Below are 14,142 nucleotides of genomic sequence, written 5' to 3'. Positions count from 1 at the left end.
TAAAAACACAGACTCCCAGGGTGCACTCCCAGAGGGGCTGATTCGTGGGTGCGGTGGGACCTGGCTTTTTATATTTACAAGTGTCCCAGGTGATTATGAACCAGCCCGTGTTTGGGCTGGTATTTGGAAACTGTTGCTGTTTAACATAAGTCTTAACAGGTCCAATCTGTCCCTCATGGCTCATCATGAACTTAAACACTGTGTGGTCTCCATCTCTTCAAGTTCCAGTTATTTCTCCACTACCAGCCAGTTCCTTCAGAATCCCTTGAAAATTTAGCCCACTATTCACATCTCTCTCCTTTCTGAGCTGATTTATATAGGATTAGTATTCAGGTTTCAATGACTAAATTGAATTTCAAACAATTTCTAAGGCATGCCTTTATAAGGAAACTGAATTCAGAAATTTACTGGGCACTTGGCTTTTAACTAAATGAAAGATGTCGCAGTCACCGAAGTCTCCCACTACTCTTCTGACTTGTTCGTTTTGAAATTGGTTTCATCTTTCTTCTTTTCTACTTCTGCGTCCAATCAAATTATCCACAGTTGATTCCCTTGGTAACATTGCTTTAATTTCTCTTAAATTTCACTCAGATGAATTTACTACTGTGTTTCCCTCAGGTTTGTGGGTTCCAGTTCAGTCGCTCAGTCGTGTCCGACTCTTTGCAACCCCATGAATCACAGCATGCCAGGCCTCCCTGTCCATCACCACCTCCCGGAGTCCACCCAAACTCATGTCCATCGAGTTGGTGATGCCACCCTGCCTTCTCATCCTCTGTTGTCCCCTTCTCCTTCCCCCAATCCTTCCCAGCATTAGGGTCTTTTCCAATGAGTCAACTCTTCGCATGAGGTGGCCAAAGTATTGGAGTTTCAGCTTCAACATCAGTTCTTCCAATGAACACCCAGGACTGATCTCCTCTAGGATGGACTGGTTGGATCTCCTTGCAGTCCAGGGGACTCTCAAGAGTCTTCTCCAACACCACAGTTCAAAAGCATCAATTCTGTGGCGCTCAGCTTTCTTCACCATCCAACTCTCACATCCATACATGACTACTGGAAAAACCATAGCCTTGACTAGACGGACCTTTGTTGGAAAAGTAATGTCTCTGCTTTTAAATATGCTATCTAGGTTGGTCATAACCTTCCTTCCAAGGAGTAAGCATCTTTTAATTTCATGGCTGCAATCACCATCAGCAGTGATTTTTGGAGCCCCCCAAAATAAAGTCTGACACTGTTGCCACTGTTTCCCAATCTATTTCCCATGAAGTGATGGGACCAGATGCCATGATCTTAGTTTTCTGAACATTGAGCTTTAAGCCAACTTTTTCACTCTCCTCTCTCACTTTCATCAAGAGGCTCTTTAGTTCTTTGCTTTCTGCCATAAGGGTGGTGTCATCTGCATATCTGAGGTTATTGATATTTCTCCCGGCAATCTTGATTCCAGCTTGTGTTTCTTCCAGCCCAGCGTTTCTCATGATGTACTCTGCATATAAGTTAAATAAGCAGGGTGACAATATACAGCCTTGATGTACTCCTTTTCCTATTTGGAACCAGTCTGTTGTTCCATGTCCAGTTCTAACTGTTGCTTCCTGACCTGCATACAGGTTTCTCAAGAGACAGGTCAGATGATCTGGTATTCCCATCTCTTTCAGAATTTTCCACAGTTTATTGTGATCCACACAGTCAAAGGCTTTGGCATAGTCAATAAAGCAGAAATAGATGTTTTTCTGGAACTCTCTTGCTTTTTCGATGATCCATCGGATGTTGACAATTTGATCTCTGGTTCCTCTGCCTTTTCTAAAACCAGCTTGAACATCTGGAAGTTCACAGTTCACATACTGTTGAAGCCTGGCTTGGAGAATTTTGAGCATTTACTAGCGTGTGAGATGAGTGCAATTGTGCGGTAGTTTGAGCATTCTTTGGCATTGCCTTTGTTTGGGATTGGAATGAAAACTGATCTTTTCCAGTCCTGTGGCCACTGCTGAGTTTTCCAAATTTGCTGGCATATTGAGTGCAGCACTTTCACAGCATCATCTTTCAGGATTTCAAATAGCTCAACTGAGTTTAGGGCCCATTAAATCCTTCTTGACCAAATAAGTGCAATTCTTCTTCATCTCTAAATCAACTTTTCTTTTTGGGACCCTTTCCATGGCCAGAGTCTGAGCACAGGGCCCACTGCCCTGGGGCTGAACCTCATGCAGACTATGATCCCAAGTTCCCAGGGAACTTCGTGCTGGCAGGTGGCCCTCTGACCCGCTTTCTGTTGACACCTCCCCTGATTGTGTGCTTACCTTCTCGCTTCACCTTAACCTGCTATCTTTCAAAATAACTATTATTGTAATATATAAATACGATCAATAGATAATATTATCTACTAAGGTAAAGCAATAGGTGTAACATTTATTGGAATTCTGGTTTGTATGCTCAGAGAGCTTTGAAGGGTAATTCTCGGCTGTTGATTCCTTAACCTCTGAGCACAAGGCCAGACGGCAAAGGCTTCGCCTCCTGTCCAGACATGGCTTCCGTCAGCCCTCGATGCGAGCTTGACTCTGTCCCCATCTCGCTGTGCAGCTTTGGGCAAGTTTCTTTCTTTCTCGGAGCTCTGGTCCTATTGCCTGGCCAAGACTAAATGACCTTTGAGGGGTCTTCAAGTTGGCCTCAATTTACAAATGGTTCTTGGAGAACAGGGAGTTGTTCCTGCATCCAGAGATTTCCTAACTGGGTTTGAGGTGGAGAGTGACAGCTAATTCAACATCTTGCTCCCTCTCCTTCCCTTAGGATGGCCCTTTCCTGGCGGAGCACAAGTACCCCACGTTACCTGGGAAGCTTCCAGGAGCCACGCCCAATGGAGAGGCTGCCAAGTCTCCACCCACCGCCTCCCCACTGGATCCCGCAGGGAGCAGCCCGCTGAGGCTGAGTGAGTGTCCAGACGCCAGGCTGGTGCCTCGGCCTTGGCACTTCCATTGTTGCACAAGGTCCCTGCACCCTGCCCACCACAGCCCATAACTGGAGAGCAGTGGGGGTGGGCGGATGGGACAAGTCGTACCGCAGGGTGGTCCCATGTCCAGAGACGATGCCTGTCTTTCTGGGCTCACTGTTCCCTTCCAGAAGCACCCCAGAGCCTTCTTTCCACCTGTAATTATTCTACCCCCATTTTCTCTTCTCCTCTGTTCCTCCTCTCTCAACTCCTTCCTGACCTTCCTATTTTTCCTCTTTCCCTCCCTGCTAGACACCACACTCCACCTTCCCTGGCCCTCCCCATTCCTCCTCTGTCCTCCTGATCTCTTTCCTGTCTCTACCTTCCTCTCTGCAGCCTCCCTCTTACCAGTTGGGTGATGATATGTGCTCTTCCAAGGAAGAGCATTTCCTTAGAGAAGTGGAGTCAGTGGTCAGTGGGCAAGGATGCCAGTCCAGCAGTAGCCTTTTGGTGCTTAGGATCTGATGGAGGTCTTTGCACAATAGGCTCTATTTCTGCAGCAGCAGATTGGGGTGGGGGCGGGGGTGGCTAGAAGGGAGCATTCTGGTCCTGACAGAGCTTTCCCCACCCCTGGGCCCTCATCCCTGGCTGAGCCAGCCAATGTACAGGCTGCTGCCCTTGTCCAGTACTGCCTTTGGCTGCAGAAACTCCAGATAAGCCTTTGAATGAATGTGTCCTAGCGACACTCAGACTGTGGACTTTCCTGCAGCTTCGGATCATTGTAGTCTGATCTGAGTGAGCTCTGTCTGGCATGTGCACAAGAGCAGTGGGCAGCCTGGCATATTCGGCCCCCACAGCTGCCCCCTCCCTCCATGTGTGTGGATGCCTTACCTGCCAGGAAGTGGCACCAGGAGCGTTTGGTCCCCTCTCACTGCAGTGACCCTGCAGGTCAGGCTCAGTCACCCTTCACCCCCATCCTTCCTTGTGGGATTATTTTTCTTTCTGTTTGAGTTTTTCCCTCTTGCTCGATGACTCTTGTTTATTTCTTTGCTTCCCTGTAACTCTGTTGGGCTGGACTTTGGCCTCTCTTGCTTCTTCATGTGGCTTCTCTGCTTCTTGGTTGGCTGGAGACCGTGGCCGGAGTGTCAGTGCCCCCGTATTAGGTACTGTACCCTTCCAGGTGAGGTGGAGAGTGAGATGCCCTTGCTTGCCTCCCGGGATACCCTCCCTTTCCCAAATATTCAGCCAGGTCCCCTTGCTGCCTGCACTCCCATGTCTCCCTGGGGGGAGAGAGAGGAAGCTCCTTGCTGGAGTTATCCTGCAAGTTCTGGGACCCCATTTGAAGACATTTTCTCACCCAGATTTGAAGCCTTAAGCTCACTAACTCCCCAGACAGAAAACCTGGAGTGTGCCTGAGCCCCTACTGGTCTTCGAGATCTTGCTGTAAAGTTCTGCCCTGAAAGCAGGGCTGGGCAGACTATTCCCGACTCCCACCGAGGGAATGGCCCAGGCTCGGGGAGAAGGTTTGCAGAGGTCAGGTTCCTTCTTGTCATGTCATTTCATTCTTTCAATCTCAGGAGACACAGAAAGTGGCTGGGATGACACTGCCGTGGCCAATGACTCATCCGTGTCATCGGGCACCGAGTCCAGCCCCCAGTCTCCCCTGACACCAGATGGTAAACGGAGCCCCAGAGGCATCAAGAAGTTCTGGGGAAAGTAAGTTGGTGGTGATGATCATTAATTACATTGTTTAGAATTAATATTCTTGGCTGAGCAAAGTGTCTCCATAACCCCCCTGTTTAATTAGATGTTGGAACAGCAGTAAGCACAGAGTGGTTACACATAGAGAGAAGACTTTGAATTATTTTTTAAGGCCCAGAGAAGGAGAACTATGAAAGGCACCCCTTAAGTATAGCCAGTTGCCTTACATGTCATTCATTTTAGGCATCAGTCCATCCCACAGACCCTGAGAACATCCTCTGCAGCTTATGCCTCATGTGCTTTGGAGAGACGCATGCATGAGACCGATTTCTTCCTCCTCAGGGCTCAGTCTGTGTCTTAAGCGATCTTTGAAGATAGAGCGCTGAGTCTTTGCTGGCCTTGCTGACCCAGTCTGCAAAATAAGGCAAAAACTGGGGCCTCCTCCCAGGCAGCAACCCACACTTTGACCCCCCAGGGTCCAAAGGGAGAGAGGCCCCATCCCAGAGGCAGGGTTAGAGGTGAGGCTGGGTCTTGATGCTGGCACTGGGAAGCAGGGCCATCCAGAGCCCTGGGTGTGGCTTGTGAGGCCCTGTGTAGGGGGAGTGCACTGACCTCGGGCTTCCAGCCTGCCCTCTGATGGTCTCCATGGATTCCTGTCCACATAGGATCCGAAGGACTCAGTCAGGAAACTTCAACACTGATGCCCCAGGGGTGGCCGAGTTTCGACGAGGTGGGCTCCGGGCAACTGCAGGGCCAAGACTGTCCAGGACCAGAGACCCCAAGGCTCAGAAAAGGTAAGGCTCCCTCCAGTCCATCTGCAAAGAACCAAGTAAAATCCTGCCAAGGATGGAGTGGGCCCAGAGCCTCCAGAGATGGAAGGCAGGAGCCCCTAGCCCAGAGCTTCTTGGCCTATCCCTTTGACAGGTGTGGACATTGCTCATGCTTATTTCTAGGTGCACTGAGGCAAAGGCAGGGGCTGCCTACAGCCAGGGTGTGGGGTGGGAGGCAGCGCTCTGACAAGTGCTTGTGAAAGTTCTTATGAGGCTCACATGAACTTCTACACATTTAACCCTGGCATCAGCTGGCCACATTCAAGGGTCCCCTTCCCCTGGGAGACTGGTGGAAAGAGAGCATGGCCTGCCTCTGGGACACCCCCTCCTTTCACACAGTCCTGCAAAAGGGTGCGGGGGCAGCAGGCAGATCTGCCCTGATCCCTCATGATACACAGTACCAAACCTGCCTGCAGGGGCAGCTTGGAAGGGCTTATAAAAGGATCAGAATGGGAAGTTTTTTCATGGCTGTTCCCATCACATCCTAATTAAAAAAAGCATTAAAAAAAAAAAAGAAACTTTTCCAGAGATCGCCCTGGTGGACACCCTCTCGCCACTAGCTTTATCCCCCAACTTTCCCCAAATCTCCCTGCTCAGAGAAGAGCCTCTCCCTTCCGACCTGCCCAGGTAAACCTTTAGTCCTGTGTCTTAGGGAAACCCTTTTCCATAACCTCTGCTCCCATCAGATGATCCCCACAATATATCATCTCCAGCGGACTATCTCCTACTAAAGTCTGAGTTTCTCAGTCATGAACAGGCTCCGGGGGGCCTTTCTCAAGATTAGACTGTGACATTTTAAATTTAGCCAAACAGTTAAAAGTAAGGATTTTTTTTGTTTTTGGCTGTGCTGGGTCTTCATTGCTATGCGCGGGCTTTCTCTAGTTGCAGTGAGTGAGGAACTACTCTTCATTGCAGTGCTCAGGCTTCTCGTGGTGGCTCCTCTTGTTTGCTGAGTACAGGCTCTAGGTACACGGGCTTCAGTAGTTGCGACGTGTGGGCTTTAGGGTACACAGGCTTCAGTAGTTGTGGTGCGTGAGCACAGTTGCTCCATGGCCTGTGGGATCTTCCCAGACTAGGGCTCCAACCTGTGTTCCCAGCATTGGCAGGTGGATTCTCATCCTCTGTACCATCAGGGAATTCCAAAATTTAAGGTTTAACCCTCTTAATTTTCATCCCCTTGAGATTGCCAGACACCAGTGCTAAGTGTACGTAATGACTAAGATGTGCACAACGTGCATACTAATTCTAGTTACAAGAGTCGAGACCTTAGTGAAGGGAGAGTGATGTTTCCCTGGTATAGCATGCTGTTCACAGACCTGCACCCCTGTGGAAGGGAGCGAGTGTGGACGTACCCTGCTTCCCCACCCAGCCCCCTCGGGTTCCCAGGCCTTGCCAGGCTCTCCCATGTACACTCTCAGGACCTTTGGTGAGTGTCCCCAGACCCATCCTCCAGATGTCTTGCAGAGAAAACGCGAGGATGCATAGCCCTCCTGGTCCTGCTCTGCAAGGGTCGTGGATCCGTGTTTACCTTCCTAGTCAGAAATGTAAATGCTCAGCAAACGTTAGTTTTTAGAGGTTAGAGAATCTAAGGATATGGTCTGAGAAGGCAGAGACCACTTCAGAGCCATTAGAAAATGAGCCACAGGAAGTTTTTCCATTTATTCCATGGGTGTTCTAATCTACTTGGCAGTCTTCTGACCTTAGACATTAATGGTTCTGGGATGAAAAAATAAAGCCATCATAAGCTTGAATGATGAAATTTTGTTCCACTTCTGGCTTTCCTGTGGATTTATTCTTCAAGAGGGGATCATTGGTTGGGTGTAAGAACTTCTCTAAGACCCTTAGGCGTTTTTCCTTAGAGCAGGACTGCGTGGTTAAGGGGCCCATTTACCATCTGCCAAGTCACTTTGGTGTGGGGTGGCCAGTGTGGGGAACTTTCTCTGCCAAAGGCAGAACTGCAGTTCCAACCACAGAGTTGCTTTGTTTGGATGTCTTTGTGCTTTGTTAACAGTAACAATGGATGACAAGGAGAATGGGAATGAAGGCCTGATGAGACTGTATGTTTATCACAGCTGTGCTTGTGGTAACAAAAATGAGCTTGCTGGTGGGAAAGAAAGGCCTTTATTACTCTTTAACAGAAATGTGATATAATTATGTGCTAATACTCTCTGGTATTTATAGCTTATAGATATTTAGGTATAGCCTTTAAAAAATATTGTCACCAATATTCCTATAGGAAAAGTTCATTGTTACTGAAAGTCTCCAGCCCCAATCCTTTCTTTTTTTTTTCCAGTGGAACAGTTGTTTGCTAATATAATATTTGATAATGACATTTCATAGGAACTCTCAGGTTATAGAAGAATCCATGTTTAAACATTTTCCTGTTCTGCTGATTTACATTCCAATGGACAGAGGAGCCTGACTGGCTGCAGCCCACGGGCTCACAGAGTCAGACATGACTGAGTGACTCACACACACACAGCACCGCTGTACAGTGAGTGCTTGTTGCACCTACAACCTTGTCAGCATTAACTATTCGCAGCTTTTCTTTGTTTAAACTTCTAGTTTTATAGGCCTTCCCAAATTACATTGTTAATTTTGTTTACATGTTTATTTCTTTTGTGAATTGTGAGCATTTCTGCCCATTTTTATTTAGTTATGAATATATTTTAATTAGTTCTTTAATTTCTATTTGTTCTCTATACAGTATAGTAAGATATTAATCCACATCTAAAAATTGTGATAGATCATTTTTCAGGTTTGTTGCCGACTTTACTTTGATATATGAAATTTTTAGGTTTGTGTACAATAAGTTACCAACTTTTCCTTTGTGATATCTTTCATTATTTTGTTTTAAAATTTTTCAATGATTATTTTTTTTAAACTGGTTTTAAACAATGAATTTTTTAAAAGTCATTTTTAAAAACTTCAAAAGTCATCTATTTGGAGATTTATTTTGGTGTGCAGTGACAGAGTTCTTTTTCCTCAAGAAAAAATAGAGTGTAAATGTTTAAGTCAGCCAGACTTTAAAGCCACATGTCTGGCCCCCGTCTCTGGAGGGGTTTTTTGAGTTCATCTACAGAGTGTATTGCCTTAGTGACTCTAGCTTATGAGGAGTCTCTGATCAGAGTGCTTCCCTGCTTCAGACCCCATTTCACTGCCTTTGTCCCAAGGTCATTTACTTGTCTGGGCCCCTGCCACAGTCCAGAGAGGGTCCACCCAATGTACCGACAAAGCCATGTGTTTTGAAATTTTTTTCATAAGTAAGACATTTCAAACACAAACAGTTTTGAGACTGCTGACTCTTTACTCCAACTTTCCCTTGGTCTACACTTAGACTAACATCAGATGACACTGGAATAGCCATGGGCATTCTTGGGATCTGACTTAGGGGAAGTTGAGTTGGGAATCCATTTAGTTCGGGTTTGGTGGAATTATGTTTATGTGGTTTGCAGTCACTTCATGTTTAGTTTACTAAGGTTTCATTAATTAGTTGTCCTACTATAAAAATGGCTTCCAGTGTGCCCAGCACTGTGACACAGAGACTCAAAGTCAGAGATCTTGTTCCAAAACGAACTTGTCCCCTGGCATTTGGTTTCAGAAGTATGGGGTAGTGGGAAAAGAAAGAACATTTGAAATATACAAAACCGGAAGCTAGTCTGTGGAAAGTCTTTCCAATCATCAGATTGGCAAAATCCTAAACAGGAGATTTGGTTCTCTTGGTGCTTATTCAAAACAGAAGTCCTCCCTTTTCAGAAAAGGACTAATGAAATACATACAATGACAAGGGCACCCCGTGTTCTCCGTCTACTATGGGAATGGCCTGTTTGATAAGTTGCACTTACATCATTTTAACTGCAATTTGGAAAGATGTTTTGGCACATGTCAGTAAAACAAGTGGTTTGGCTCTATTTGAAAGGTACTTTCTCTGTCATCTCTAAATCACTTAATACCATGTTCAGCTCCAGACAAGAGTATGGGAGACCCTGGCACTGACAGAACCCCAGGAGGTGAGAAGGTTGGGTTTGCTGCTATGGGAATACCACAGGCTTAGGAGAGCAGAGACCATTCACCAAGCGAGAAATGGGAAGGTGATTAAGGGTAGAGGAGCATGTCAGAGCTCTAGGATGTTTTGAAAAGGTCTACAGGACAGAGGCATTCAAATTACAGTCTCAAAAACACTTATTTCACCTCAGAACTAAAATCTGATATGTAGAACATTTGTTTCTTCCCAATTCCCAGAAACTTAGAAACTAAAATTAAAAGCTAACAGAATGTGAAATAAAAGTGATAAAGTGAGCACTGAAATTAAAAGAAACTATTCTGATATTAAGAAAAATATATGCACAAAAAATCCCAGATCAAACCAAATGCAATATTTCACCAAGAGCAACAGATAAATTCCAAACAAAAATAGTGAGTTTTGTTGTTGTTCAGTTGCTAAGCCATGTCTCTTTGCGACCCCATGAACTGCAGTTCACCAGGCTTCCCTGTCCTTCACTGTCTCCCTGAGTTTGCTCAAACTCATGTCCATTGAGTCAGTGACACCATCCAACCATTTCATCCTCTGTCACCCCCTTCTCTTGCCTTCAATCTTTCTCAGCATCAGGGTCTTTTCCAGTGAGTCAGCTCTTCGCATCAGGTGGCCCAAGTATTGGAGCTTCACCATCAGCATAAGTCCTTCCAATGAAATATTCAGGGTTGATTTCCTTTAGGATTGACTGCTTTGATTTCCCTGCTGTCTAAGGAACTCTCAAGAGTCTTCTCCAGCACCACAGTTTGAAAGAATCCATTCTTTGGCACTCAGCCTTCTTTATGGTCTAACTCTCACATCCGTACATGACTACTAGAAAAACCATAGTTTTGACTAGATGGACCTTTGTCGGCAAAGTGATGTCTCTGCTTTCTAATACGCTGTCTAGGTTTGTCGGCTTTTCTTCCAAGGAGCAAGTGTCTTTTAATTTCATGGCTGCAGTCATTGTCGGCAGTGATTTTGGAGACCAAGAAAATAAAGTCTGTCACTGTTTCCATTGTTTCCCCATCTGTTTGCCATGAAGTGATGGGACCAGATGCCATGATTTGTGGTTTTTGGTGTTGAGTTTGAAGCCAGCTTTTTCACTTTCCTCTTTCATTTTCATCAAGAGGCTCTTTAGTTTCTCCTCGCTTTCTGCGATTAGTGTGGTATCACCTGCCTATCTGAAGTTGTTGATATTTCTCCCAGCAATCTTGGTTCCAGCTTGTGCTTTATCCAGCCCCACATTTTGGATGATGTACTCAAAATAGTTAATAGGTTCCTTGATTGTTGTTCAATAAAGTGAATCATATGAACACATTGGCAAAAGATGAAAATTTCTTGATGATTTTACGTGATATACTAACTTTGACCAAGATGATGTTGCCTAATATGCAACAGCCACAGGGACATTAAATAAACGTCAATTCAAAAAATATTTAAGATAAACACTAGAAAGCTTGAATGCTGTGGAATTTTATAGCTTGTATCTAAAGGACACTTGATAGTTTTCCTAAATTTAATGATTCTAAAATTGTATTTAACAATACCATTTTTAAATTGTGAAGCTGAAAGTTTTTTAAAAAAACTATCAAAATAACAAATATTGGTCCATTGGGCTAGAAGGAAGGTGAAATTAAGCTTCTCACAGAAAATACAGCCCTTCCCCACCCACAGATTCAAATAACCACAGATCAGATTTCTGCTGGTTGAATCCATGGATGCAGAACTCACAAATACAGAGGGCTGAGTGAACTATGCCATTTCACCTAAAGGGTTTGAGCATCCCTGGATTTTGGTGTCTATAGGGTCCTGGAATCAATCCCCTAGCAGAATCAGAGGGACAGCTATGTTACTGAGTTGTTGACATATGAAGCAAGCAGAAATATCAAATATGAAGGTAAAGCACCATAAAAGTGTATTTGGAATTAATAGAAACATTATTTTTCTGGATTCCATGATATTTTTCCGTTTTAGTTAGATTTGTAACTTTTGTGATTTTTTTTTTAATTCTCAATATGCATTTTGTTCCTAATTTTGTATTCAAGTTGTGTATTCACATATTCCATCTGCATTCAATTCTTAAAGAGGTCCTGCCCCAAATTTTATAAGTTCCAGGTCTCAAAAAACCTAGATCTGCACTTATTTGTGATTCATTAAAAACCTAGGCTCCAGGCTGAGCGACCAGCACTTGCTCTAAGGTACACATCATCTCCTGCACTTGTTGTAAAATGGTGCTTTCTGGTCTTCCTGACTCTTTAAGAAATTCACTCTCAAGGAACTTTTAAATGCCTCATGCAGGCATTAAAAAAAAATTTTTTTTAACCAGCATTTTAGAAGTACTTTCTTAGAAGCAATCTTTTGGAATAGCCAGTCTTCTATATTCTGTGAATCCTCCTTTATTTAAAAAAAAATGGATATACAGTTGCTTTGTCAACACCCCCCCCACCCCCACCCCCTACAACTCAACTGGGATTTGAGTATGCCATTATATTCAGACTTTAAATGAAAAATTGATGTCTTTAAGAATGGATGGCTTTGTAAACCCCAGGCTTCCTGTCTAGCAACATGATCTAGCTCTTCATTTATTCATGTCCTTTTGAGATTGCTCAGTTGCGTGTCATAGTCACCACCTCCCCCATCCCCCCACACAAGGACCCACTCAGTTCTCGTAAAGGCAGCTCTTAGATATTTTATAATTTTGGTTGCTATCAGTGGGATTTAAAATTATTTTAACAAAAATATTAGTGTCTGTACATTGGTATACAGAAAATTATGTATGTCATGTAAATATTAGGAGTATGTGTATTTTATAATTAGCCACCTTACCGAGTTCTCTTGGGTTTTCTAGGTGGACAATCATGTCATTCTGAAAAGAGCAGCTTTATTTCTACCTAATAGCTATATTTTTGCTTTTTATTTGATCTCTTCTTATACTCACTGCAACTCTGACCACTGTTACTAGTGTGATAAAAAATAGTCTTTTTATTGACTTTAATGTGATGCCCCTAGTATTTCGTTAGTAAATAAGATTTTAACTATTGATAATTGGAGTTTTTTTATTTTTCTTTTAATGTTTGAGTACTGATAGTCTTTCTCTAGTTTTCTAAGCATTTTCGTAAAAATGATATTAAACACTGTGTAAAACATGATTCAGGTGTGACTCTAAATCCTAATGGAGCTGTGACTCTTGGCTTTGGTTCAAGTGAGTATGTACGTGGACTGCATGTTCATGTGAGCACAGCTTCCTGTGTATGTGTGTGTTAAGTCCCTCAGTCATGTCTGACTCTTTGCAACATCATGGACTGTAGCCCTCCAGGCTCCTCTGTCCATGGGATTTTCCAGGTAAGAATACTGGAATGGGTTGTCACTTCCTATCCCAGGGGATCTTCCCAACATAGAGATCAAACTCACATCTCCTGTGTCCCCTGCATCGGCAGGCAGATTCTTTACCACTGCGCCATCAGCAAAGCTCTTGAACACAGCTTCCTGAGGCGTGTGTAACTGCCCCAAGCTCTCAGCAGCTGCAGATCTGAGGTTCCCACCAGATGTTATCCCAGGAAACTCAAGAGTCTATCTTGAATGAGTATGTTGCGGTTCAATTGGATCCCATTACGGGGGTGGTTTGTTTAAACCTAGTCCCTTTTCATGAGGCACTATTATGTTCAGATGGAGCCCAGGCTCTCATGCTAACAGGGTCATTTCCTGCTTCCAGTGACGCCAATGCCCCCTTTGCCCAGTGGAGCACAGAGCGTGTGTGCACGTGGCTGGAGGACTTCGGCCTGGCTCAGTATGTAATCTTTGCGAGGCAATGGGTGACTTCTGGCCACACTTTACTGACAGCTACCCCTCAGGACATGGAAAAGGTACGGGCTGAGCCCTGGGTGAGGAGGCTCCTACTTCTCCCCAAACCAGTGCATGGGAAGATGAATTCCCCCCCATGCCTTCCCACCCACCACCCCGACAACATGCCCACACGTAGGAAGATGGGCAAAGGAGGCCAAGATTCTGTCACTGCAGGTTGATCCCAGGGCGGTGGGCAGAGGTCCGCTGTTATGCTCCACCCAGTGGAGAATCTCCACCCAGACACAGGAGCCTCTGAGAGCTGGGCTGCCTGCTGAGATTTCACATCTGTCTCCATCTTTCACTTTCAGGAGCTGGGAATTAAGCACCCTCTTCACAGGAAAAAGCTGGTTTTAGCAGTAAAAGCCATCAACACCAAGCAGGAGGAGAAGTCTGCACTGCTGGACCACATTTGGGTAACACGTAAGGACAGGCAGATGTGTGTATGTTTCTGGCAGCTCCCTGGGAACGTGTGCCTCAAAGGCAGTTGTCTCCTTGGGATAGGCAGACAGATTACTAAACTTTAGGGGAAACACAGCTGGAACTTGAATGATAATTTGCTGCTGCTTGCTATGTTTTTTTTTGCATCCACAGTCTCCCATTTTCACAAGTCTCACTTCCCCATTTCTGTAGGTTGGCTTGATGATATTGGCTTACCCCAGTACAAAGACCAGTTTCATGAATCCAGAGTCGATGGACGAATGCTGCAGTACTTGACGGTGGTGAGGACCCTTCCTCCAGTGTTTCAGTTGTCCCTATGAGCACCCAGCTCAACGCAGGCGTCCCCATGGAGGTTATTTGACATTTGATTCCACCACCTCTGGCATATCCTTAAGGTCTTA

At 44.9% G+C, this 14,142-nt stretch overlaps 1 protein-coding gene across 44 annotated transcripts in view; it reads left to right on the top strand.

Moving 5' to 3' along the window:
- PPFIBP2 (PPFIB scaffold protein 2) overlaps positions 1–14,142 on the top strand; it is a 174,797-nt gene that overhangs the window by 131,477 nt on the left and 29,178 nt on the right. For 29 of the 44 annotated variants that reach the window (XR_014068678.1, XR_014068677.1, XR_014068685.1 and 26 more), the window contains 7 exons: positions 2,776–2,914; positions 4,045–4,077; positions 4,492–4,630; positions 5,281–5,409; positions 13,173–13,323; positions 13,612–13,723; positions 13,934–14,022. Coding sequence is in view for 35 of the 44 variants with exons in the window: in XM_081540878.1 (XP_081397004.1) it covers positions 2,776–2,914; positions 4,045–4,077; positions 4,492–4,630; positions 5,281–5,409; positions 13,173–13,323; positions 13,612–13,723; positions 13,934–14,022 (792 nt within the window). In the remaining 9 variants the exon portion in view is untranslated. The remainder of the gene's footprint in view (positions 1–2,775; positions 2,915–4,044; positions 4,078–4,491; positions 4,631–5,280; positions 5,410–13,172; positions 13,324–13,611; positions 13,724–13,933; positions 14,023–14,142) is intronic. The other 15 variants (XR_014068681.1, XM_081540864.1, XM_081540863.1 and 12 more) reach the window with 1 other exon arrangement.

The sequence above is a fragment of the Giraffa tippelskirchi genome, chromosome 11, assembly GCF_054371585.1.
Source record: "Giraffa tippelskirchi isolate mGirTip1 chromosome 11, T2T-mGirTip1v1.2.pri, whole genome shotgun sequence".
Lineage (NCBI taxonomy): Eukaryota > Metazoa > Chordata > Mammalia > Artiodactyla > Giraffidae > Giraffa > Giraffa tippelskirchi.
This window is presented reverse-complemented; position numbering and strand designations above follow the sequence as displayed.